This window comes from Monodon monoceros, unplaced genomic scaffold, assembly GCF_005190385.1.
Source record: "Monodon monoceros isolate NGI ecotype Baffin Bay Population unplaced genomic scaffold, NGI_Narwhal_1 Super_Scaffold_7, whole genome shotgun sequence".
NCBI lineage: Eukaryota > Metazoa > Chordata > Mammalia > Artiodactyla > Monodontidae > Monodon > Monodon monoceros.
Genome location: NW_021703784.1, coordinates 55,555,760 through 55,582,054, shown reverse-complemented (window position 1 = coordinate 55,582,054; position 26,295 = coordinate 55,555,760). Strand labels below are relative to the sequence as shown.

Here is a 26,295-nt window from a genome sequence, read left to right as displayed (position 1 = left end):
GACAAGTAGGAGGGGAGGGAGACACAGAAGCAAACAAGATGGCGGCGGCGGCTGCTCAGGGAGGGAGAACTGGTGGTGGCGGAGGCAGTAGTGGGGCTGGAAGTGGTTCCAGCTGTGGGACAGGCAGTAGCCGCAGCGGCTTGCTGGACAAGGTGAGAAGTCGGTTCTTGGGGGCAGGCGAGGCCTGGGGACGCCCGGGAGGCGGCGAGCCCCCTTTCCCATCCTCGCCCCCTCTTCTGCGGCTTCCCAGGGGGAGTGCTCGTCTGGCCCACCGTGGGAACCCTACGGGCGCTTGTAGCCAGCTCCCTACACACCTCAAACCCGGGCTTTCTCCTCTTTAGGACTTCTTTACTTCTCGGAAGTGTTCGGTCCTTAATGCCGGCCACTACAGCTTCTTAGGTATATTCGATTATTCTCACATTTCAGTGCAGCCATCGCTTTTCCTTGGTGGTGCTGGGGGCCACTGTTGAATGTGCCCATTTCACCGACAGGGGAATGTGAATCCTGACTGAATGAAAGCCGCTGTTCGAAGTCAGTAGTCTCCAATCTCCCCATCACGACCGCCACACTTGCGTGCTGCTACATATTCTAGAGTGCTTTGGGCCTTTTGCTTACTGAAGTTTCTAGGCGTTTTATCTCGATACCTCGAATACTGAGCTTCGAGTATTGACTTCCCCTACGCGCTGATAGGAAGCCTTTAAGATTTATCTTTTTTCCTCTCTCCTTCTTCACCCTCCCCCTTCCTTCCCTCCCCCCCTCCACGCCAAGTGCCCTAGGTGAATCGTATTCATGAGCTTGTTACCTGCTCAGGCTTACCTCTTCTCCCCCTGTACCCATCCAGTTGTGTTTTTTTGTTTTGTTTTTTGTTTGTTTGTGTTAATGTGGTCCTAACAACAAGGGCTTAAAAGAAAAGAAAAAAAGGAAGATTCTTTTCCTGGGTTGGCCCTTCTTGCTCTTTGCATAGCATCTCGAGAGAAACAATTGCGTGTAGGTCTGGGTCCTAGTACTGGTTCTGCCTCTAATTAGCTGTGTGACCTTGAAATGTGCTTGTTCTCCCTGTGTTTTGTTTCCTCATCTGTAAAATGAGGGACTTAGCCTTAATGTACCCTAAGGTTCCTTCCAGTTCTCTCATTGTAGGGCCCTAAGCCAGTTTGATGAGAAATGTTAAGCATGGGGTCTTTAACATAGTAAATAGTCAGGATTGTTTCCTTTAATTGAAAACAGCTTTCAGACTTCTCTGTGCTTAACACATGGTAGGTGCTTAAGAAATGAATACATGATCATATTGAGGGGTTTGGATCCAGATCTTTTTGCTTCTCTTTTTGGGTGTCATTGGTTTTGAATTACATGGTTCTGACACTCTTAACCCTTCTTAAGAGATGGGAACATGTTCTGGGAGTTGGGATTGTAAATCACTCCAGGGTGTGTGAAAGTGTTGAGAATTGATGGTCATTTTCATACACAGATCCTGCCTTCCTGCTGGGTGAACACCTCACGGCCTATGTTTATTCTGTCCCATTGAGTGCTCTTGCTCTTTGTTCCACTTGGATCATCACCAGCAAACATTAAGCATGGACAGTCTGCTAAGGCAGTGATTACTGAAAAGTGTATGGCATCAGTGCGTTTTGGAAGAACCTGCATTTGGGGGTCATAAGATTTGAGCTTTGACGTAGATCTGCTAGTTTCAAGCAGTATGAAGATTGGCAAGTCATTTAACCTCACCAAGCTTTCCTTTCTTCACCTGAAATATTAGGGTTTTGGGGAGAATCAAATGAGATGACATACGTTAATGATCTCTGTAACCTATAGTATCTAATACAGAGGTGTAATGGCAGAGGAAAATAATCAAGAATCCTACTGTCAGAAAGTACTCAGTATAGCTGAGTATAGGACATGGGGTACCCAAAATATTAAACATAAAACTATTTGGTATTCACATGTGTACTTTTTAGAGAAGTTAAAGTGAGAGAATGATCCCTGAGATCTAATTGATAAGGGGATGAGAGCCCTAGGGAAAGACCTCATGTTTGAGAGTGGAACTGGGACCTTATTTTGAGAGAGAGACAGAGACAGACAGCCTACCAGTTAAGAATGTCCTTGAACAAAGGTACACGGTGCCTGATGTTTCTCAGGTACTGAGTTGACTGACTGTTCTCTAAGACAAGGGTCCCCAACCCCCAGTTCCTGTTAGGAACCGGGCCGCACAGCAGGAGGTGAATGGGGTGCCAGCGAGCAAGGCTTCATCTGTCACTCCCCATCGCTCGCATTACCTGCCTGAACCATCCCCGTCCACCCACCCCAGTCTGTGGAAGAATTGTCTTCCACAAAACTGGTCCCTGGTGCCAAAAAGGTTGGGCACCGCTGCTCTAAGAGACCTGTAAAGACAAATAGGTAGAATCAGATGAAGAAGGGCATGGCTTGCTTGAAGTAGAAGTAGGAAGGAAGCCTGTTGAAGGTTTTTGAGCCTAATATATAAAGTGGTTTTAGAAAAGTTATTCAAGTTCGGAGTGGCAGAAATTAGAAGTCTTCTAATAAGGCCTCATACCATACTAGTATATGGGGTTTAATATAAAAAGAAAGACAAGTTTGAGTTCTAGTGCAGCATGTTAAAAACTACATGGTCTTGGATAAGTTATGATATCACTGAACATAAATTTCGTTATGTGTACATTGTGTATGCCCATACATATGGTAGGCTTGTTGTAAATATTAAGTCATAATATTGGTAAATGTTCTTTGTACAGGGCTATAAAAATAGAATGATAAGGTGAGGAGAACCCTAACTTGAGTAGCAGAGATAGATAAAAGGCCTCAGAAAGGAGCACTTGGCAGAATTAACTGAGAAGTGAGGGGCCGAGGAGAGAGAAAATAAGTCAGGAGCTGTTTAGGTGCTTTTTCTTGGAGAACTTCATTTCAGCCTTACATTGAGTTGTTTTTCCTCTGAAGTCTCTGGCATTTATTGCACATGGGAATTCAGCTGTCACTTAATATGACATACTGTTTTATATTGTTCTACCAATTTGTCCAGTTTCCCATGAGACGTTCTCTATAGTGATCAACACAGAATAAATACTTGGAGCATTGAATTTAGCAGAGAAAAAACTTCAGATCTGCCACCCCAGTCTTCAGAAACTGCCTTAGAGGATGAAGCCTCTATTTGAAAACTGAGGGTACTGTGGAAGAGAAAATGGGGAAAAGATGTTACTCTCAGTGGAGCAGGAGCTGAATGAATAGAGAAGCTTTCGCTCTGTGGGAATGAGAGGCTGTTACCTTACAGTTTCTTTAATTTGATTTGTCTTGATTTTTTGGTGGGTTTTTATTTTATTTCTTGCAGCTTTGGTTTTACTTGCCATGAAGAAATGTAATAAAGAGATGCAAACGTGCTTGTAGTTTTCCCTAAGCAGATGTGAGTTTCTGCTTCTATGAAACTGACTTTGAGAACAAAGCAATTTTAGTTTCCTGATCTTAAAGATAGGTATGCAAATATAACCTTCCAGCTTCCATCACAGAATAACTTAGATCATTGCAGTAAGTTATTTTTCCCAAAATACATCAAAGCATTTTGTTCTATGTAGCAGGCTATAAAAATTGTTTGTTTAATTTGTTTTGGCTATTAAAATTGACATGTGGCATTAAAGCATGCTTTCCAGAACTATATCCAAATTCTTTTAACCTCATAGTTGGATTTCTGTCTCCTGGCTGGATTTTTTTTGGCTATTAAAATTGACATGTGGTATTAAACCATGCTTTCTAGAAGTTATATCCAGGCCCTTTTAACTTCATACGTGGATTTCTGTCTCCTGGCTGGATGTTTTTTGGCTATTAAAATTGTTTTTGGCTATTAAAATTGACATGTGGTATTAAACCATGCTTTCTAGAAGTTATATCCAGGCCCTTTTAACTTCATATGTGGATTTCTGTCTCCTGGCTGAACTGTCAACCTGATCTTAAAGTACCCCTTTTATACCTTAGTAGCTGAGAACATAGGTTCTGGAACCAGCCTGGCTGGCTGGCTTTGAATCCTTGCTCTGCCACTTAACAGATATATGTTCTTGGGCAAGTTAATAAATCTCTTTGTATCTCAGTTTCCTCATCTGTAAATTGGGGATAATAATAGTATTTACCTTAAAAAGTGGTTCCTGGCACATAGTAAGCACTCAGCAAAACATGTATAGCTGCCACTAACTAGCTTGTTACTCTGGATTTCAGCTTCCTTAGATAATATTTTTTATAACATATGAAGACTGTCTACATCAGACTTTCTTGGGGTTTTAGTTAAAAATACAGATTTCTGGACCTCATCCCAGACCTGAATCAGATTCTCTGGGGGTGGGGCCTGGACAGCTGCATGTTTTCACACATAGCTGTTTATTTATTTATTTCCTCTACAGTTTAACAGTCACATCCAGGTTGAGAACTAAGGGGTTTTTTTCTTGTTTGGTTTTTAACTATTCTGATTAATCAATAGTGTTTTCTCGAAAATGTTTATAATGAAGAGACCTTGAAGTTCATGTGTTCAGCCTCCTCATTTTATACACATGGACACAGTTGGAGAGGGGAAGATGAAGCAACTTGTTCAAGAGCACACAGCGAGTTAGTTACAATTCCAGAACCTGGCTTCCCAGCTCTTAATCCAGTACTCTTACCTTACTTATTAGTACAGTGCCTCTCATACTGGAGCAGACCATGTGCTAGCTAATATAGTAGTGGAAAGAGCATCTGTTTTGAGGTTGGAAGACCTAGGCTGAAGCCTTGGCTTTGTCACCCACCAACATGTGTCCTTAGATAGGTCATATATACTCTTTTGCTCTCTTCAGTGGGATCTTAGCTTGCCAGACTTGAACAGGGTAGTATGCCTGTACCCTAACCCAGCTCTGACAAAGAGGGTGAACAGTTTTATGGCAGTACTGTGATGTGTGTGTTTGTGTTTAAAGAAACAAGATGCAGGCTTTTAATACCGTTTTTCAAACTAAACTTTAAAAGCATATCAAAACTCATTATTTTTGACTTCATCAAAATTAAAAACCTTTTCGTGTCAAAGGACATTATCAAGAAAGTGGAAAGACAGTCCACAGCATGAGAGAAAATGTTTGCAAATCATATATCTGGTAAGGGTCTAGTACCTAAACTATATAAAGAACCTTACAACTCGATAATAAAAAGACAAACCAGTTTTTAAAAGAATAAAGGATGTCGGACTTCCCTGGTGGCGCCGTGTTTAAGAGTCTGCCTGCCAACGCAGGGGACATGGGTTCAATCCCTCCGGGAAAATCCCACATGACACAGAGCAACTAGGCCCATGCGCCACAACTACCAAGCCTGCGCTCTACGGCCCATGAGCCACGACTACTGAGCCCATGTACCACAACTACTGAAGCCTGCACTACTAGAGCCCGTGCTCTGCAACAAGAGAAGCCACCGCCATTAGAAGCCCACACCCCGCAACAAAGAGTAGCATCCACTCACTGCAACTAGAGAAAGCCCGCATGCAGCAACGAAGACCCAGTGCAGCCAAAAATAAATAAATAAATATTTTTTTAAAAAAAGAACCTGTTATTGCTTCCCCAACGTTGATTTTAAAAAAAGCAAAAAGAAGGATAAAAGATGTGAATAGACATTTCTCCATAGAAGATATACAGATGGCCAGTAAGCACATGAAAAGATGCTCAACACCATTAGTTATTAGAGAATGCAAATCAAAACCACAATGAGATACCAGTCGTATGGCTATAATAAAATAAGAAAAATAACCATTATTGGTGAAGATGTGGAGATATTGGAACCCTCCTACATTTCTGATGGAATGTAAAATGATGAAAGTTAAGAAGAGTTACCATATGACTCAGCAGATCCCACTCCTAGTTATAAACTCAAGAGAATTGAAAATGTGTGTCTACACAAAAACTTGTACACATGATCATAGCAGCATTATTCACAATAGCCAAAGGGTGGAAGCAACCCATAAAAGTGTGGTATATCCATGCAGTAGAACATTATTTGGCCATAAAAAGGAATGAAATACTGACACATGTTACAACATGGATGAACCTTGAAGATGTTATACTAAGTGAGAAAAGCCAGTCACAAAAGGCCACATATTATATGATTCCATAGATATGAAATGTCCAGAATAGGCAGATCCATGCAAACAGAAAGTAGATTAGTGGTTGCCAAGGCTGGGGGTGGGGTGGTAGTAATTGGAGTGACTGCTTATGGGAATAGGGTCTCTTCTGGGGGTGATGAAAATGTTCTGGAATTAGATGGTGATGATTGCACAACCTTGTGAGTATAATAAAAACCACTGAATTGTACATTTTATTTTTAAAATTTATTTATTTTGGGCTGCGTTGGGTCTTCGTTGGTACGCGGGCTTTCTCTAGTTGCGGTGGGCGGGAGCTACTCTTTGTTGCAGTGTGCAGGCTTCTCATTGTGGTGGCTTCTCTTGTTGCAGAACACGGGCTTTAGGCGCGTGGGCTTCGGTAGTTGTGGTGCACGGGCTTAGTTGCTCCGTGGCATGTGGGATCTTCCCGGACCAGGGCTCGAACCCATGTCCCCTGCATTGGCAGGCAGATTCTTCTGTGCCACCAGGGAAGGCCAGAATTGTACGTTTTTAAATGGTGAGTTTTATATGTGAATTAGATCTCAATTTTAAAAACATTCTTTTTATTTTTACAGGGTTTATGGAGTAACCTTTAAAGCTTCAAACTATTATTTTTTTAACTATTTACCACTATATACACAGTGGTATCAAAGATTTTAACAACCTCTATCAGCTCAAGTCCCTTCTTTAGCTGTTGCCTGCACCATTTCTCTGTTCTGACCTCCGTCTTGTCAAATCGTAGTGGTTTTTCTTATTACCTGGCCTTAAGTATTTGACTCATCGATCACTTCTTTCTTGAAATATTATCTTTATGTGGCCTCTAGAACACCACTTGCCCTGGTTTTCCTCTTTCTCCACTTATCTGTCTTTATTGTTGTTATTTTTTCTTCTGACTTGTAAATATCAGCAAGCCCCTGGCCCTCTCCATGTACACTCATCCCAAGGAGATAAACAGTGTCATGGCTTAAATTCCATCTTTAAGTTGATGACTTCCACATTTATATTTACAACCTAGACCTCTCCTCTGAGCCCAGATTTATATGTCTAAATGTTTGCCATCTCCACTTTGATATCTGTTAGGTATGTTAGACTTAAGTAGCCAGATCCAGTCTACTTACCTCCAGTTACTCTGGTGTTGCCACTGATACTCATGCTCATAATTATCGTGTGGTCATTTCTAACTTCCAACTTAACTCCAGTGATAACTGCAGCCAATAATAAGCCACTATTAAGCAAGTAATTTTCTTTGCAGTATTTCTTGCCCATTTTTATAAAAAATAGATGGAAATTGAAGATTAAGTATGTTGCCAGGAGGTATAATATCTCTCTTTGAGATATCCTGGTATTTCTTAATTGGAATCTAAATTAGATGACAGTAAGCATTCTCAAGACAGACATCGTTTGCTCCCCAAATTGAACATTTTTTTCTTGTTTTGAACTTACTGCTTTCTGATCTTTTGCCAAATGAGTGCATATGAGAGGTAGGGGTACGTATTTCCAACTCAAATAGTATCTCAGCTTCTGAGTCTGCCATCAGTTTTCATAATCTTATTTTGGTTTAGAAAATTCTGAAATCAGTGTAACTGTAGAGCTTAAACATCTCAAACTCATCATATACAAATGGGTATTTCTCCTTTTTCCTCCTCTGTTTCTTCTCTTGGAAAACAATATGACAGCTCAGAGAGTTATCTAAGCCCGAATTCTAGTAGAATGGTCATCTCTATCTTCTCTCTTTCATGTTTCTTGTAACTAGTCTGATGTTAAGTCCTGCCAATTCTACCTCATAAATAATCCCCTTTCATCCCCTTGCTGCTGCTCTAATTCAGGCCCTGCATCTTAATCAGGCCCCATCTGATGTGTTTATCTCCATTGTTACTCCCCTCCAGACCATCTGCTAGGTTGCCACTAAAAATGACTTTTTAAAAAAACATAAGTTTGATTGTGTTGTTCACCTGCTTAAAATATTCTCCACTGCTTGTTTCAGAATAAGGTCCCAAGTCCCCTAGCCTAGTAAATAAGGCCATCTAGGATATGCTCCCTCCGTCATGTGCTTCATCTCCTACTACCTTCCCCCTTTGCAGCCTACATCCACTTTGTAAACTGAGAGAGATCAAAGAAGAGAGAAAAAAGGTTTATTAATTTTTCTTAGAGCCATGCTCAGTTCTTTTAAAATCAGAGCAGGGTCCTTCCATTGGCACAGCTCACTTCTGGTATCCTTCATCTCTTCAGTGTGAATTGGGGAATCCTTTGAGTCTTACTGCCCAGTTGTCAAGCTAAGGAACGTTATGAAGCAATCCACGGAGGTCTTTATCACTGCATAACTTTACTTCTGTTTTCACTGCTACTAAAATCTTTTTATTATTCAGATTTGCAGTGGAGAATAACTGAAGTGAGTCTTTGTAATGTTCTATCAAAGCCATCAAATGCATAATTTTTGTGTATGGTTCGTCATCCAGGTCTGGCATCAGTGTGCTAGTTTGATGAAGTGTTTTATGTTGATAGTGGCAGGGAAGTAATTTCTTTAAGATAGGTCTTTTTGAACTGTATTTTCAGTCAAATAGCAGTTGGTTTTAACTGGAGGAAAATGGAAAATTCCAAATATTTTGTATTCTGCAGGTTTTGTTGGCATGTTCAAGATTAAAATCTTTTTAAGATTTTTTTTGTTATTAACTGTAACTTATTAGATAAGAATCAAGATACTTTGTATGGCTGTCACTTCAGCGGTCTGTGTCCTTTTGTTTTTATGGCTAATAATTCCTTTCCTTATATTTTGTGGGAAGCAGTGTAGAATAATGAAAGAGCACAGGTTTTGAAATTATGAAAACTTGATTGAGTCCCAGCTTTACCACTTCCTAGCTTTCACCTTGGGCAAATTTCTTAAACCCTTAGTGTTATCTGTAAAAGGAGGATGCTAGTCAGTTTGGGCTGCTCTCACAAAAATACCATAGACTAGATTGCTTAAACGACCAAACTTTATTTCTCACAGTTTTGGAGGATGGGAGGTCTGAGATCAGGGTGCCAGAATGGTTGGGTCTAGTGACAGCCCTCTTAACTGGTTACGGACAACTTTCTTGTATCCTCACATGGTTAAAACAGAGTAAAAGCAGGTTCTCTCATGTCTTTTTATCAGGGCACTAATCCCTTTCATGAAGGCTCTACCCTCACGACCTAATTACTTCCCAGAGGCACCACCTCCTAATACCGTCACATTGTGGTTTAGGATTTCAATTTACAAATTTGAGTGGTGGGAGGAGGGTGGAGATGATGGACAGGGGCTGGAATAGTAAACCGAGAAAAGAGTAAGGCATGGTATCTAAGAAAAGGGGGATTAGCCCAAGAGAAAGTTAAGGTAACTCCCCGGGTCATAGTAAAGGGAGATTCCAGGATGACAGTTAATACAGCAGGACTGGAAAGAAATCCACCTAGATTGAAGCAGTCCAGAAGGCTCCAAGAGAGATTTCTCCAGGAAGATGAAATTCACAGAATGCTGAATATGATTGCAAATATTGAAAGGAGAGTTAAACAATTGAGGGAGAATTTGAGAATATATTGGTGAGAAATACGTTGTATGATTAAAAACAGCAACAAAAACAATAGTAGCTCCAAGAAAAGCAAAAAGCTATGCAGGAAAGAAAAAGTAATCCTAATATACATGACTCATCTGTGAATAGCATTTATGGTCATATTGTAACCTCCAAATAATGATCTAGCAAAAACTAAGGTATAAGACCAAATCAATATTGATCTACTATAACTATATTAAAAAGATGGTGAGGGAGGAGCAGGAAAAATAAATGTGAAAATGGCAGGGGATGAAGTGGTTAAATCTCATCCTTCATGGTGAAAAGTCAATAGATTTAATGCTGAGAACTGAAAATAATAATATAAACTTTTTTTTCCCCCCAGAGATGTGGATACCCAAAAAATCAGCCAAAGGAGTTGAAATTAGTGCCTGTCTCTGGAGAGTGGAAAATGACAATAGAAAGAGTCTTAAGGGGAGGGGAAGCAGGACTGCTATTTTTTTTTATAACTTACAGAACTCTTTAAACCATGTATATATATGTATGATGTTGGTGCAAATAATAACTAAATAAGTCAATACTTGTGATTGTTGATTGTGCTCAATATACACATATCTATAATACACAGGAGGGAATGCAGGGAAGAGGAATTGTGTGCAGGGTTACCACATCCTTACAATAGGAAGGTAATTTGCACTTAGGGTTGAGGAAGAGAAGAGTGAGGGAAAGAAGATAGTCCTGAATAGCAATAGAGAGTACATGACCAGGATCGTACATTTTAGTTGATGGGCAGTTTTTGAGAATGATGGAAAATGTCCATTTTCCTGCCTTTTTTTCCAGATGTATCTCTGTACTACAGCAGAGATGCTATTTGCTTTGATATAGGCTAAGGTTTTTCATTTACACAGAATGGATGATGCTCCTATCTCTTCAGAAATCAATTATAAACTTTCTTGTTTATGTAATTCACTGGAAATGTTCCTGTACCACTTACTGAAGATCCTTCTAGGTACCAGTGGAGTTAGAGCTGAGACTATTTTAGCACATGTTGTAATGGCTTCTTCTCTGTTTTATCCCCCAATATTGCCAAGAAGTTATCCTCTGAATTGTAGAGGCAAGTTTCTTTTCTGTGATGCACTGCAGGTAGTGATGGGTGGCTGGGTTTCTCTGAGAACATAATTTTTTTTTTTTTTGGAACGAGCCAAAAAATTTTTAATGACTTTGATTCACAAATAATTCAAATTCTGTTATGGATTCTGGCTATACAAGTTCTTTCTTTTGCTTGCTATTGTCAAAATGGGATTTACTAAACTAAGTGTAAGCGACCTATTTAGCTAGATAGCCTATGAATTTCTTCTTGGTTCAATTTGTATTTTTTAAATTAAGTGTCATGTTTGATTTGTAGGCTGGCAGGCTATGAGAATCATCATTACAACATGCTTCCACTAGTAATTTTCTCAAAGAAAATTCTTGTTTTTATGAGACACAAAGGGGAAAGCCTTGATTGAGTTTTAATCACTTGAGGTATGACTGTTCTAGTTCATGTTTTTTCCCCCAACAAACTTCACAGAATAGTTTTTCTTTTTTGTGTAGTAGTATATAGAATCACAAAATTAAGTTTGATGAATTATATTTCTACACTCCTTTAAAATCTTCTCACGTTTTACAGATGTTTGTTCCATCTTTATTTCTTGTATGCAGCATCTCTGAACTTGTTCTCAGTCAGAACAAAGTCATGTACCTAACTGTTGATAGGACTTAGTTCAAAATGTTCTTTCCAACAGACTACACTGGATTTGCTGTTTTCCTACAGTTAAGACATGCTGATAAAATATAAAAGTTGTTAGCAGACAAAAATGTATTAAAGGAGACCTTTGTCATTTTGTTAGCATCCGAAAGTTCATGGATGTATATTGTCTGGATTTTGTAGTCACAGAATGAAAGGATGAACAAGTGTAATTCCTTTCTATTCCCACATTTTAGTAAAATGGGGATGGGATATTTGAGTTCACACTATAGTCTCTGCAGCCTATGTAAGTGTTCTGGTTTTGGCCTTGTACATTTGACTTTGACTAGCATGGAGACTGGCAACATCATACGAGTACCACCAGATTCTAGTGACCTAGTCTCCTTCAACTTCATTTTCAAGTGTTTTGTCTTTTAGCTGTCCAACATCAGAAGAGAGAATAAATGTTATATATACTTGAGAATGCTCTTAAGGAAGTAGTTCATTTTACTTTTAGTAAGATGCCATATCTCTTAACGTACAACTTATCTGTTTGATTTACAGTGGAAGATTGATGATAAGCCTGTAAAAATTGACAAATGGGATGGATCAGCTGTGAAAAATTCTTTGGATGATTCTGCCAAAAAGGTACTTTCTTTGGGGGTGGGGAGCGGGGAGTCTGTTACTATGTATACAGCTGATGGCACATCTCTTGCAGGGTTTTTTCCTTCTATGACTTAGAATGACTTTAGTTTTCAGTGTTAGGAATTGAGCCAGAAAGCATTTTCTAAAATCCTTACAGTGTATATAGGGGAACAGGTGTTAAAATATAATTGTTAGTTACCTCAAATTTCTCTTCGGAATCTCTAATTTTTGAATTCTAGAAAGCTGGTAATCTATCATTTTTGAGGTTCATTAGCCTAGAGGCAAGAGGGTTGAGAGAATATAGGGCATTCAGCCATGATGGGTCATCTCTGTATTTTAAAAGGGAAAAGAAAAGTTTAGCTTCATTCTAGGGAGCTGAGGATTTAAAAAAAAAAATGTATGAGAAGTTGATGAACTTTTTCTCTGGGATCTTTGTAAACAGGTTGAATTTTTCTTTTGCTCAGAGTGGCAAAATTCTGACTGGAGATAACAACTTGATCATTTATATGATTAACATAACTTTCATCATGGAAATTAAGAATAAAAGCAGATACAAAGAGGGAGGTATTCCTGTTAGCTTGCTTACTTCTTCTTCTCACTAGGTACTTCTGGAAAAGTACAAGTATGTGGAGAATTTTGGTCTAATTGACGGTCGCCTCACCATCTGTACCATCTCCTGTTTCTTCGCCATAGTGGCTTTGATTTGGGATTATATGCACCCCTTTCCAGAGTCCAAACCTGTTTTGGCTTTGTGCGTTATATCATATCCTTTAAGCTCAGGTTTGTTTTCTACTGACAGTTTTTTAAAATCTCTACTGGTACTCTTCTCTGCTCCTTACAAAAAAACAAACTTTCATCTTGGGGCCTGCTCATGTTACGATTTAACATTATGAAATGTGAGCATCTGTAAATTTATGTCATAATTATCATTGATATTTTAGATTCAATACAGTTATTTTATCTTTAATTCTGTTTAGTTATTAATGTAGAGGTTATAATCCAAGTGTGAGCACCTAGTAGGAAAACACATAGGAATAGTGAGACCCAGCTCTTCTCATTTCTAGCCTAGAACTTAACCCATTAGACCAGGTTGCTTCAAGCCACTCATGCCAGGGTATAGGTATACCTCACTTTATTGCACTTTGCTTTATTGTGCTTCATAGATAGCGCATTATTTTTTTTACAAATTGAAGGTTTGTGGCAACCCTGTGTGTTGAGGAAGCCTGTTGGCGCCATTTTTCCAACAGCATTTGCTCACTTTGTATCTCTGTCACATTTTGGTAATGCTCACAATGTTTCAAACTTTTTCATGATCATTATATTTGTTATGGTGATCTGTGATCATTAACTTTACTATTGTAATTGTTTTTTGAGGCACCACAAACCACACCCATGTAAGACAACTAACATTTTAATGGATAAATGTTGTGTGTGTTCTGACTGCTCCAGACCAGCCATCTCTCCATCTCTCCCTCCTCTGGGCCTTCCCTATTCCCTGAGACACAGCAATATTGAAATTAGGCCAGTTAATAACCCTTCAGTGGCTTCTAAGAGTTTAAGTGAAAGGAAGAGTTACATGTCTCTCACTTTAAATCAAAAGCTTAGAAATGATTAAGCTTAGTGAGGAAGGTGTGTTGAAAGCTGATATAGGCCAAAAGCTAGGACTCTTGTGCCGGTTACCCAAGTTGTGAATGCAAAGCAAAAGTTCTTGAAGGAAATTGAAAGTGCTACTCCAGTGAACACATGAATGATAAGAAAATGAAACAGCCTTAATCCTGATATGGAGAAAGTTTTAGTGGTCTGAATAGAAGATCAAGCCAGCTACAAGATTCCCTTAAGCCAAAGCCTAATCCAGAATAACGTGCTAATTCTCTTCAATACCAAGAAGGCTGAGAGGTGAGGAAGCTGCAGAAGAAAAGTTTGAAGCTAACATGGGGTGGCTCATGAGGTTTAAGGGAAGAACCCATCTCCATAACATAAAAGTACAAGGTGAAACAACAAGTGCTGATGTAGAAGCTGCAGCAAGTTATCCAGAAGATCTAACTAAGATAATTAATGAAGGTGCCTATATATACTAAACAACAGATTTTCAATGTAGGTAAAACAGCCTTATATTGAAAGAAGGTGCCATCTAGGACTTTCATAGCTAGAGAGAAGCTTCAAAGGACAGGCTGACTCACTTGTTAGAGGCTAATGCAGCTGGTGACTTTAAATTGAAGTCCTTGCTCATTTACTATTCTGAAAATCCTAGGGCCCTTACGAATTATGTTGTATCTTCTCTGCCTGTGCTCAATAAATGGAACAATAAAGTCTGGTCGACAGCACACCTGGATGACAGCACATCTGCTTACAACATAGTTTACTGAATATTTTAAGTCCACTGCTGAGATCTACTACTCAGAAAAAAAGATTCCTTTCAAGATATTACTACTCATTGACAATGCACTTGGTCATCCAAGAGCTCTGATGGACATGTACACCAAGATTAATGTTGTTTTCATGCCTGCTACACGACATCCATTTTGCAGCCCATGGATCAAGGAATAATTTCAACTTCAGGTTTTATTATTTAAGAAATACATTTTGTAATGCTGTAGTGCCATAAATAGTGATTTCCTCTGATGGATCTGGGCAAAGTAAATTGAAACCTTCTGGAAAGGATTCACAATTCTAGATGCCATTAAGAACACTTGTGACTTATGGGAAGCAGACAAAATATCAAACGTTAACAGGAGTTTGGGAGAAGTTGATTCCATCCCTCATGGATGACTTTGAGGGGTTCATTACCTCAGTGGAGGAAGACACTGCAGATGTGGAAACAGCAAGAGAACTGGAATTGGAAGTGGAGCCTGAAGGTGTGACTGAATTGCTGCAATCTCATGATCAAACTTTGACAGATGAGGAGTTGCTTCTTGTGGATGAGTAAAGAAAGTAGTTTCTTGAGCTGGAATCTACTTCTGGTGAAGATGTGAAGATTTCTGAAATGACAACAGAAGATTTAGAATATTACATTAACTTAGTTGATAAAGCAGCAGGGTTTGAGAGAAGACTGATTCTAATTTTGAAAGAAGTTCTGCGGGTGAAGTGCTATGAAATAGCACTGCATGCTACAGAGAAGTCATTCATGAGAGGCAGAGTCAATGAATGCAGCAAACTTCATTGTCCTATTTTAAGAAACTGCCACGGCCACCCCAGCGCTCAGCAACCACCACCCTGCTCAGTCAGCAGCCATCTGAACATTGAGGCAAGACCCTCCACCAGCAAGAAGATTACTACTCGCTGAAGGCTCAGATGATGGTTAGCATTTTTTTAGCAATAAAGTCTTTTTTAATTAAGGTGTGTACATTGGTTTTTTTAGACATAATGCTACTACACCCTTAATAGACTACAGTATATGTAAACATAACTTTCATGTGCCCTGGGAAACAAAATTTGTGTGATTCAGTTTATTTTGACACTCCTTTATTGTGGTGGTCTGGAACCAAACCCGCAATGTCTCCAAGGTATACCTGTTTTAGGAAAGGATCAGATTTTGGAGGTTCAGATCTGTGTCAGGTTTCCTTGAAGCTGAGGGGCTAGGCTGGGAGTTACTGAGCATGAGGTATAGGTGTGGCTTGTGTAACAGCTAGAGAACCTGGGTTTGAAATTTCAAGTTGTTTTTGTGATAATTTTTGGAGACTGTTTGAATGCTGCTTACTTATAAATATGAGTAATACACACAGAATTATTATAAAGATCAAATGAGAGATTTTATACTATATTTAGAATATAAAGTTAAATATGTTGATAGTTTTCTTGTGGTCCCCACTCCCTCCTCCCCAAGTCAATCTATACATACTGAACTTTTCTTTTTAACTTAAAAAATATATTGAATGTCTTTCCATATTAGTATATATAGGACTACCTCATTCTAAATAGCCACCTCGTGCTATTGCATGTCTGCTATATACTGATATGTACTAGTTGTTGAAAACAGATCATTTTGGTAGGCAGTTTACTTTTCATAACAATCTTACAACCACCTGAAATATTTCTAAAAATTCCACTTTGGGGATTTTTCTTCAGAGGCAGTTAGAAAGCCATTGAATAAAGCAGGTCCTGATCAAAAGTGGTATTATCCAAATTGATCTCAGATTATAGTCACAGAATTTGCACCTTGACTGCTTACAGTATCAGATAAATCATCCCGGTATGAACTTTTTCACTATTAAGGCAGTTCAAAAGAATATGCCATAGGTTCTAGAGACAGTTCTCAAAAGAGTTCCAAAGATCTTTGAACAATGACAGCAACCTTATTATAATTATATGGCCTTCCAAGAGAACGGCCTTGATGGAATTTCATTTGTTTGATTATATTTGTTTAAAACAAAACACGATCTTGCCATTTTTATAATCATGTCATTTTTATATGTAATAATAGTACCATTATAAGTGTCTTCTGTGTGGTGTACACTAAAAATATATATATCATCACTAAATCTCATGACAATTCTACAAAGTCAGTTTTTATCCCCATTTTAGAGGTGACAGTATTAAGCCTTGGGATAAGGAGTAATTTGTCAATGTTACATTGGTTAAAAGCCAGAGTTCAAATCTAGGACCACTTTACTCCAAAGCTCATACTTTGTACTATACTTTCCTGCCTGTCCCTTTCATAAAATTTAAATGACACATGTACACAAAGCTCTTTTGCCAGTTTCTGGCACACAGGTACTCAAGTATGATAGTTAATACTGTCCAAAACTGAGTATAATAATAAGCCTACATGTGTGGAGGAAGTAGTTGTCCTTCTCGTAAACTAAATTGTGGTAGTCGCCCAGCTAGCTCATTTGGTAGAGCATGAGACTCTTACAGTAAACTAATTTGAAGTCAGTTTTCCTCTTTTAATGACCCTTGAAATTGGTTGAGTGTGGTCAAGTCCACTGTGATTATTAGTTTTGTATTGTATGGAGAAATAAGCACAAGTCTTGACAAACTAGGTAATAGAGGATCTCTTTATATATGTTGTCCTTGAACAGAAAGATGAGAGCCGATTTATGTCCTGTACCTTTTTCCTTTCTTGTTTTTTGAGATGTTCTTTGCAGAACTAACCAGAGAGAGCCTTGCTTCTCTTGCATAAACATAAGGATGAAAATGAAATAGTTAAATTTTCAGTGTTCTTACAGCAAGACAAAACTGTCTTCTTTAGGTCTATCATTATGAAAGTTTTTGTAGCCCTTGCTTGTCAGTTTGTGTTATTTCTCTTTTGTGTGTATGTTTGTGTATTTTCCCCTTAACTTTATCTGAACCTATTTTGTGATGATGGGGATCCTGACCATTTATACCTCATATAAGGAGAAGAGCATCTTTCTCGTGGCCCACAGGAAAGATCCCACAGGGATGGATCCTGATGATATTTGGCAGCTGTCGTCCAGTCTCAAAAGGTATGACTATCCTCACAGATTCTTAAATCCTGATGTTGGGTTTTCTCTGGGTGTTAGTCATTATCAACAGACTATTGTATGCCTACTCTTTGCAGATCATAGTGCTAGTCATATAAAATGAAGAAAGGATTGTGAACTAGAAGGTTTTCCTTTGTATTGCACTTCTGAGATTCCATTATCACAGAAGTGCTCTGAGGATAAATTGTGGGAGAAAGTACGTTGGTGGAAGAATAAAGAATGATTTTCTTTTTCCTTGTGGCCAGTAAACTGAGCCAGTTAGAGAGCAGAACTATAAACTATATATGTATCTGTAAAGGCCAAAGGTATGAAGTCAGTTGTCTTTGAAGAACCCCACTAGCTTCTGTGTCTTCTGTGATCCTGACTGCAGTCTGTGCAGTCAGGAATCTCTGAAACAATGCACTGGGCAACTCAGAGAAGCACAGTTCAGTCAGCAATGGGTGTAACTTTGTGCAGCTGACACCTCAGGTCTTTCTAGGTATCTAGAACTGGGTTCAAATTCCAGCTTGTCTCTTTCTAGCTGTGTGACTTTTGGTATATCAGGTAAACTATTTGAGCTTTAATAGATTAAAAAATGATTCGTACAGTTTTTGTGAGGATGCCAACTGGTATATATAGTTGACTCTTGAACAACAGGGGTTTGAACTGCGTGGGTCCACTTATACATGGGCTTTTTTTTCCAATAGTAAATACTGAAGTACTGCACAACCCATGGTTGGTTGAATCTGCAGATTCGGAACTGTGGATACAGAGGAACCACCTATATGGAGGAGTGACTATGAGTTACATACACATGGATATTCAACTGCGCAGAGCATCAGCACCCGTAACACCCTCTAACACCCTCCCCCTGCCCCCATAGTGTTCAAGGGTCAACTGTATACCAAGCATTATGAAAGATGGCATCTGTTGAGCATTTACTATATACTAGGTATTGTGCCAACTGCACCGTCTCATTTAAACCTTAGAACAACCCATTTTAAAGATAAGAACCCAGGTCCAAAGGGTTTAATGAATTATTCCAGGGTTATAGAGCCCAAAAGTGAATCTAGCCACATCTGAACTCATGCTCTCAGTCACTATCCTAAAAACACATGGTATAGTTCCTAGCATATAGTAGGCTCTCAAATTTTAAGTACAGTTACTCACATATATGAAGGTAAGTATAGCATCAACGCCAAACAGCCTCTCATTACCAGCTTGTGGAGATATCTGTAAGGAGGAGCAGACCTTCATTCTGATGTTGCACCTGAGTTCTTATCTCCTGGCAGGACTCACAGCTGCCATTTTGGTCTCAGCTGTCATAAATCTGCACCCTGTGCCAGGCCCCTAAAGCAGAGTTTCAGAATTCTAGACCCTAGCAACATCTTGATTTCATTATTTACATTCTGACTTAAGTATTTTTTAAACAGCTTTATTGAAATATAGTTCCCGTACCATATTTCACCTATTTAAAGTAGTTCAGTGGTTTCTAGTGTTTTTAAAGATGTCTACAACCATCACCACAGTCAACTTTTATTTATTTATTTATTTAATTTTTGGCTGCGTTGGGTCTTCGTTGCTGTGCACAGGCTTTTTCTAGTTGCAGAGAGCAGGGGCTACCCTACATTGCGGTGCACAGTCTTCTCACTGAGGTGGCTTCTCTTATTGCGGAGCACGGGCTCTAGGCGCACAAGCTTCAGTAGTTGTGGCACGCAGGCTCCAGAGCGCAGGCTCAGTAGCTGTGGCACACGGGCTTAGTTGCTCTGCAGCACATGGGATCTTCCCAGACCAGGGCTCGAACCTGTGTCCCCTGCATTGGCAGGCGGATTCTTAACCAGTGCTCCATCAGGGAAGTCCCCTACAGTCAACTTTAGAGCATTTTTATCCTCTCCAAAAGAAACTCTGTACCCTTTAACAATCATCTCCCTATCCCCTCATTCTCCCAACCCGAAGTAACCACTAGTCTACTCTGTACATTTCCCTGTTCTGTTTATTTCATATGAATGGAATCACGTGTAATATGTGATCTTTTGTAACTGGCTTCTTTCACTTAGCATAATGTTTTCAAGGTTCAGCCATGTTATCAATATTTCATTCCTTTTTATGCCAAATAATATTCCACTGCATGGATATACCACATTTTGTTTATCCGTTTATTAGTTGAGGGACCTTTGAGTCATTTCCACCTTTTGGCCTTTAAGAATAACGCTGCTGTGAACATTCATGTACAAGTTTTTGTGTGGACAAATTCTCATATAATATACCTAGGAGAGGAATTGCTGGATCATATGGTAACTCTTTTTAATTGCTTGAGGAACTGCCATACTGTTTTCCAAAACAACTGCACCATTTTACAATTCTGCTAGCATGAGGGTTCTGACTTTTTTCACATTCACTGCTTACTTTTACCAACTGCCACATTGTTGGTGTCTGTGGAAAGGAAATATGCCACCTCTGTTCCTTCTTGCTGTTGTGAAATACAGGCTCACTCCTCTTTCCTTAGAGATGGCTCCTGGCTCATTGGCACTCTCTTTAACATAGCTCCTTTCAGAAGGCTTGATTGATGATTTCAGTATCCAAGTAGATGATTATTCCAGTACTCTGGCCTCTTAGTTTTACTTCCTCTCCTCTGATTATCTTGTTTTCTGCCATGTCTTAAATACTTATTTCCCTGGACATACCCTAGATCTTGCTATTACTGATAACTAATTACCTTCAATAATTTCATTTTTAAGTATCCCACTCTTTGACCATTGCTTTATATTTTTCTAGTTTATCTCCTTCTTGTTCTCTTGTCCCAGCAGTTCTTCAGCCCCAGTGGCATCCATAATCCATTGAGCCTACCACCTTTTCCCTGGTCCTCTTCTCTTCATTGTCTCACTTCCTCCTTACCTAGCTTAGATTCCGTGGCATTTCTGTAGTGCAGTTACTCTCTCACTATCCTAGAGGATCTTTCATACCTTCTTCTCTATCCTCAAACCTCTTGCCCTCCTCCCCCATTTCACTCTCAGCTTCTTTTGTTTCTGGGAAGATAGCAGCAGTCAGAATTCTCCCATCATTATCCACTCACAGTGCTCATCATACTCTACCTTCTTTCTCAGTTCCTGTCTGAAGCCTCTTCTCCATTTGTCCACTCGATTCTATCCCTTCTCATTTACTTGATGTTTCCCTCTCTGCTTGGTTATTCTTTCTGGCATACAAATATGTTGTAATTTCTCCCACCTGAAAAAGTTGTTTTTCTTTTCACATATTCTCCTCACATGGTCTTCTCATTTCTCTGCTCCCCTTTTTTCTTCTCCCATCATCTCTTGGATTTGCATATCTTCACTTCTCTTTCCTCATCGTATTTGACCTGTCAGCAGCATTTGAACAGTGGATCACTCTCTCCTTGTTAAAATTTTTTTTTAAAGTAGGCTTGTAGGATACTGTAACCTTCTAATTTTCTTCTTACCTTAGTCTCTGTTCCTTAGAGTCCTGTGTGATTCTTCATTATCCCCTGTCTCTGAATTTGAAATGCCACTAGTGCTCGTTCCTAGCAGCTCTTCTCTATCTATATTCACTTACTATGTGTAATCTTATCCAGACTTTCAGGACTTTAATACCTTCTATAATGATGAAGATCTCTAAATCTGTATTTTCATCCTAGACCTTCTCCAAACTCCAGCTATGTCCCAGCTTTCTGTTTGACACTGGATCCTAATAAGCATCTCAAAATTAACATATCCAAAACCTAACTCTGCTATCCCTTACCTAAACCTGCTTTTCCCCCATCTAAATAGATGGCAGCTCCATCCTTCTAGTTACTCAGGCCAGAACTCTGGAATCATTTTGACTCCTTTATCTCAATCCTTTGAATAGGTTGTCAGCAAATTCTGTCAGCTCTACCTTCTAACTATATTCATTCTAACCACTTACTATCTCCACTGCAGCCATCATCTCTCAATTAGGTTACTGTAATAATGTCCTAATGGACCTCTGCAGCTGCTCTCCCTGCCCGCAGTCTCTTTCCAGTACAGTGGGCAGAATGATCCTTTTAAAACGTCAGGCAGATCAACTCAATCCTCAGCGCAAAATCCTCTCACATAAAGACTGAAATCCTAAGCATAGCTTAGAAGTCCATGCTTATCTATTCTCTGCAGCCCCACACCCATGGACACACATTCCGCATGTCCTGTGGCTTTTGTCCTGTCCCTCTCCATTCTGTTTGCATTGGCCTCCTTTCTGTTCTTCAGACGTTCTGGGCACGTGCTTGCCTCAGGGCCTTTGCATTTAGTGTGTCCTCTGCCTGGAGTATTCTTTTTCCAGATAGCTTGTTCTCTTACCTCTTTAGGCTCTGCTCAAACATCTGCTTAGTGAAGACTTTCCATATTTAAAAGAATATCATAATTTTTATTTTATTGTTCCCTCACACAGCAAGATAAAAGTCTCAAAAGACACATTTGTCTGCTGTGTTCACTGATGTATATCCTTAGCATCCAAAACTGCCTGACATATATGGTTAGTCCTGAATATTTGTTGAATTAATGAGTAACTTTTTAAAAATGCATTAGATCGTGTCCTGCCATCAGAGCCATGGAACTGGGCTCAAAAGTCCAAAAATTACTGTGATATCAGTTAGCAGCAGTTGATCAGAGCTTGAGAAAAATTTTTGAGGTGTTGAAAATATTCAAGGACCTTTACTCCTAGCTATCCAGGTTGGAAGTAACCGGCTTGACAATTTATTGAGCTATGATGTTTTTGAGCACTGGTTAATGATAGGCACTGTTACAACCATAACAGTGATCCTGAAAAATAGGTGGTGCTTTTCCTGTTTTAAACATGCAGAAAAAAGCAGAGGCTCAAGCCTCTGCTTCCTCTAAAGATAATACCAGCCTGACAGTCCACCGAATATGCCCTAATTAAATGGAGACCGAAACAGGTGCAGTTGCGGGGAGAAATGTCAGCCTGTCAGGGGTTGATGTTATAAACCCTCTTGAATAAGTAGAGATAGTAAAAGCCTTCAATATACCTTAAGGTGTAGCTAAGGGATCTCTGGAGTTCATGTAGTAAAAGATATCCCTGGCCTGGGATCAGGGTAGAACCTGGAACTAGATTGATTACAGGGATCAAGGACTGAGCAGCCTGGAATTGAGGAACATCTGTGAAAACAAGGGTTCTTCATTTATCAATAAAAATTTGATTGCCCAACAAACTCCAAGCTAAGAATAGAAAATAAGACAAAATCCTTGCCCTCAAGAATCCCTGAGACAGGGACTTCCCTGGTGGTGCAGTGGTTAAGACTCCATGTTCCTGATGTAGGGGGTACAGGTTCGATCCCTGGTCAGGGAAGATCTCGCATGCTGCATGGTGCAGCCAAAAAATTAAAAAAATAAATTTCACAAGTTATACGTGAAAATTAAAAAAAAAAAGAATCCCTGAGACTCGTGAAGAACAAAAATACCTAATTATCATTTCAATAGGTAATTTCACTGACAGCATAGGAGCCTGTCATTAGACCTAGCAGACGATAGGCACTGAGTAATTGGGTTGACTATTAATTGACGGTATGGATGACAAAGGCAAGACATCTAACCCAGTTTGGGAAGATTTTCCCAGAAAAGTTCATGCCCAAGTATGAACTTAACAAATGGGAACGTTTGTTACAGACAAATTAGTCTCTCTAATCAGGTGAGACTGGAGAAAAGTGTCTACTAGGAATACTCTTCTAGCATAACAACGAAGCAAAGGCCAGCAGTGAGAGAAGATGGTCCGTGTGGTTTAACAATCTATGACAAGGTAAAGGAGGCACACAGTAATTAAATCAGGGAAGACATGGCAACGCCTGTGAACCAGAACTTCTATCCTGAAGGTGCCCTGGAATTTTTTTTTTTTCTGGAAAGGATAATGTTGTATGTTCCCTATATCACTGGTAGCCAGCTCAGCCCTATTTTTCAAAAACACTTGGTGCTCTGTTGTTATTGGCTGAATGTCTGTTTGGTTTTTGATTTGTTATCTTTGCTTAGGTTCGATGACAAATACACTCTGAAGCTGACCTTCATCAGTGGAAGAACAAAGCAGCAACGGGAAGCCGAGTTCACCAAATCCATTGCTAAATTTTTTGACCACAGCGGGACCCTGGTCATGGATGCATATGAGCCTGAGATATCCAGGCTTCATGACAGTCTTGCCACAGAAAGGAAAATAAAATAGCCACTTCTAAAAGCAGCCATCTTTTGGCTGGATCATGCTGAATTGAGGGGTGAGGGAGAAAGAAACAGAGAACTTAATATGGATAAAGTAAGAAATGTAAAAAATGTCAGTTTTGTCTTGAAATTTTAGTCCATTCTGTATAAATAGAATTTTCTAGCTCAGATATGAGAAGTTGTAGCTCTGATATCTAGCTGTAGCCTCTTTGGTCTGCTGATTGCATTGTTTTGATTTGCTTTTCTGGAAAAGCATTTTTGCTAAAAACCATACAGACTTCCTCCTTCATACCTAGCAGTACTTTATATAGTATAGCTTTGTGCCATGCAGCATTTGAAGACTCAGTTTTTTAAATTGTTAACCTGTTGCTGACTTTACTGTGTTAATTCCCATTTCAACAGCTGTTTCCCTTAATTCAGGATACAACTTCTTGTGTATGACAGTTTTCCTTCACACACCATTTTTGTGGGTGTGTATATATCTGACTTGGGGAAAATTGGGGGAAAAAAACCCACAGCTTTTTAATTTGTTTAAAAGAGACTTTCTGCCTGTTACATTTTGTGCTCTTAACCAATTAAAGAAGCCAATGGCATTTTTAGTTTTATTTTGTCTATGTTTTCCACTAGTATATCCCTGTTGATTTGTTTGTGCCCTTTATCAACTGCCATTTTCTAAAATTTTTTTCAATAAAAGGAAAGAAGATGTGAAAAAATGGAGTCATAGTCTTGATGGAAGGAACAGAGCAGCACATGTTAACAGTCTTACTGCTATAGGTTCCTTTTGTTTCTAGGCTGTGTCACTGGTCAGAGGCCCTTGCGAACCTGTAGGTGAAGAACTGCTAGCTTTCCAGTGATAACAGTGATGACACTCAGTACTTACTTTGTGCCAGGTAGTGTTCCACGTACTTTACATGTATTAACTCACTAGTGCTCACAACTGTCCCAAGAAAGTAGGTACTGATATTATCTCCATTTTATAGATGAGGAAACAGAGGCACAAAAATTGAATAATTTGTCACATGGCTAACATTAGAGCTGGGATTTGAACCTGTTGTGTCTGGCTCCAGAGTTGAGAGCAGCACCATTTCTAGTATTTTCCCACTATGGTCAGAGGAGAACTGGGCAGTTGCCCAGATCCTGTGACCTATAGGAATATTGTCCCTCTAGTCTTACATAAATACAATTCCAGCTGAGCCTGGTACCTAAAACTATAATCAGCTTATAAGAAATCCCAGTTATCACATTTTCCTCTTCGACTTGGGAACGTTGCCCTATTTAGCTCCACGCAGTAGGGGACTGTAGAACATCACTAGACAGGGAGTTGAAGCCTTGGATTCTATATTCTGTTTCCCTATACCTTGGGTAGGCCGCGTAATTCTTTGAGCTTCTAGTTTCCTCTCCCCCTCCCCCCCGCCCCCAGGTGAAAATTCTATTCTGTCAGCTACTTGAAGCTTTTGAAAGTGTAATCAGATAATCGTATTCTTACGGTGAAGAAGTTACTGTTAGACACAGGGGCCCCAAAGCTCATGGATATAGACAGGGAATAACCCTCTCCATGATGACTCCTTGGAATTCTTTCACATCAGTTATATTGTTTTCTTTATATATATAAACATGTATTTTATATTTTTTTGTGAAAATTGAATTATGTTGAAATATGTTCTGTTTATTAATATTAATAATTAATATTTCTTAGGTACGTTCCCTGTCAGTATATATAAGTCAAATGCATTTTTTTTTTTTGCGGTACGCGGGCCTCTCACTGTTGTGGCCTCTCCCGTTGCGGAGCACAGGCTCCGGACGTGCAGGCTCAGCGGCCATGGCTCACGGGCCCAGCCACTCCGCGGCATGTGCAATCTTCCCGGACCGGGGCACGAACCTGTGTCCCCTGCATTGGCAGGCGGACTCTCAACCACTGCGCCACCAGGGAAGCCCTAAAACATTTCTGATTACAAATAATATGAATGCTATAATCCCTTAAATCTGCCCATAAACCCCACTTTGAGATTTCTTAGGCTGCATGGCTATCTTAAGGTTTCTCCCTGACCAGTTGAGGCGGTATCCATTTGATAAAGAAAGAAGTGGGTTAGTAGCCCAGCCATGCGGTCATCCTGCGTGCACCCCAGCCCACCCACCTACCCAATTGTGGTATTCTAGGATAGTTTCCTATAGTTTCAAGTGATAGTTTATCACTTGAACAGGCTCAAGCCTCAGCATGGGTGCAATTTGTGAGGCTGCAGAGCACCTCTAGCCAGCTTTTGACACGTGCATCAACTGAGTGGTCACTCCAGCCAGTTTTGAATGTCGCTGGGCTGTTCTTTACTCTCTTTAGTAGGTCTGTAGCACCCCGTCCACCAGGAAACTGACATCCATCACATTTTCCTCTTGACTCTCAACTCCTCACACCTGCCGAGGAAGAACTTAGGTCTTCCAAGTATTTAAGACTGCTGAGGAGAGTGGGGAAAGACAGCTGTGTTTTTCATTATTTGTAAATTTGAGCTGCTAATGTTTATTTGACAGTTGGTGCTGTATGTATTTTTAGAAACAATCTTTTTGCTTCAGAACAACCTTAGGGAATGGAAGAAAATGCAAAAGGTCCTTTGAATACACACAAGTTGTATTTTTCTCTGGGTCCAAGTTCCCACTCAATTTAGAGCTTTCTCTCACCAACTCTCTGTCATATTACCACTCCTGGCTA

General features: G+C 39.6%; 1 protein-coding gene across 1 annotated transcript; it reads left to right on the top strand.

Moving 5' to 3' along the window:
- The first annotated feature begins 2 nt into the window (after positions 1 to 2).
- SPCS2 (signal peptidase complex subunit 2) lies at positions 3 to 24,310 on the top strand. Its single transcript, XM_029209483.1, has 5 exons — positions 3 to 152; positions 11,912 to 11,995; positions 12,595 to 12,755; positions 17,281 to 17,415; positions 23,418 to 24,310. The coding sequence occupies exons 1-5, from the start codon at positions 39 to 41 to the stop codon at positions 23,602 to 23,604; spliced, it is 681 nt and encodes a 226-aa protein (XP_029065316.1). The 5' UTR covers positions 3 to 38; the 3' UTR covers positions 23,605 to 24,310.
- The last annotated feature ends 1,985 nt before the right edge of the window (positions 24,311 to 26,295 follow it).

Bases quoted from the DNA above. Each gene is read 5' to 3' on its own strand.
- SPCS2 (XM_029209483.1), top strand. From the start codon at position 39: ATGGCGGCGGCGGCTGCTCAGGGAGGGAGAACTGGTGGTGGCGGAGGC. The intron at 153-11,911 runs GTGAGAAGTCGG...TTTGATTTACAG, and splicing joins GCAGCGGCTTGCTGGACAAG to TGGAAGATTGATGATAAGCC. The intron at 17,416-23,417 runs GTATGACTATCC...ATCTTTGCTTAG, and splicing joins CTGTCGTCCAGTCTCAAAAG to GTTCGATGACAAATACACTC.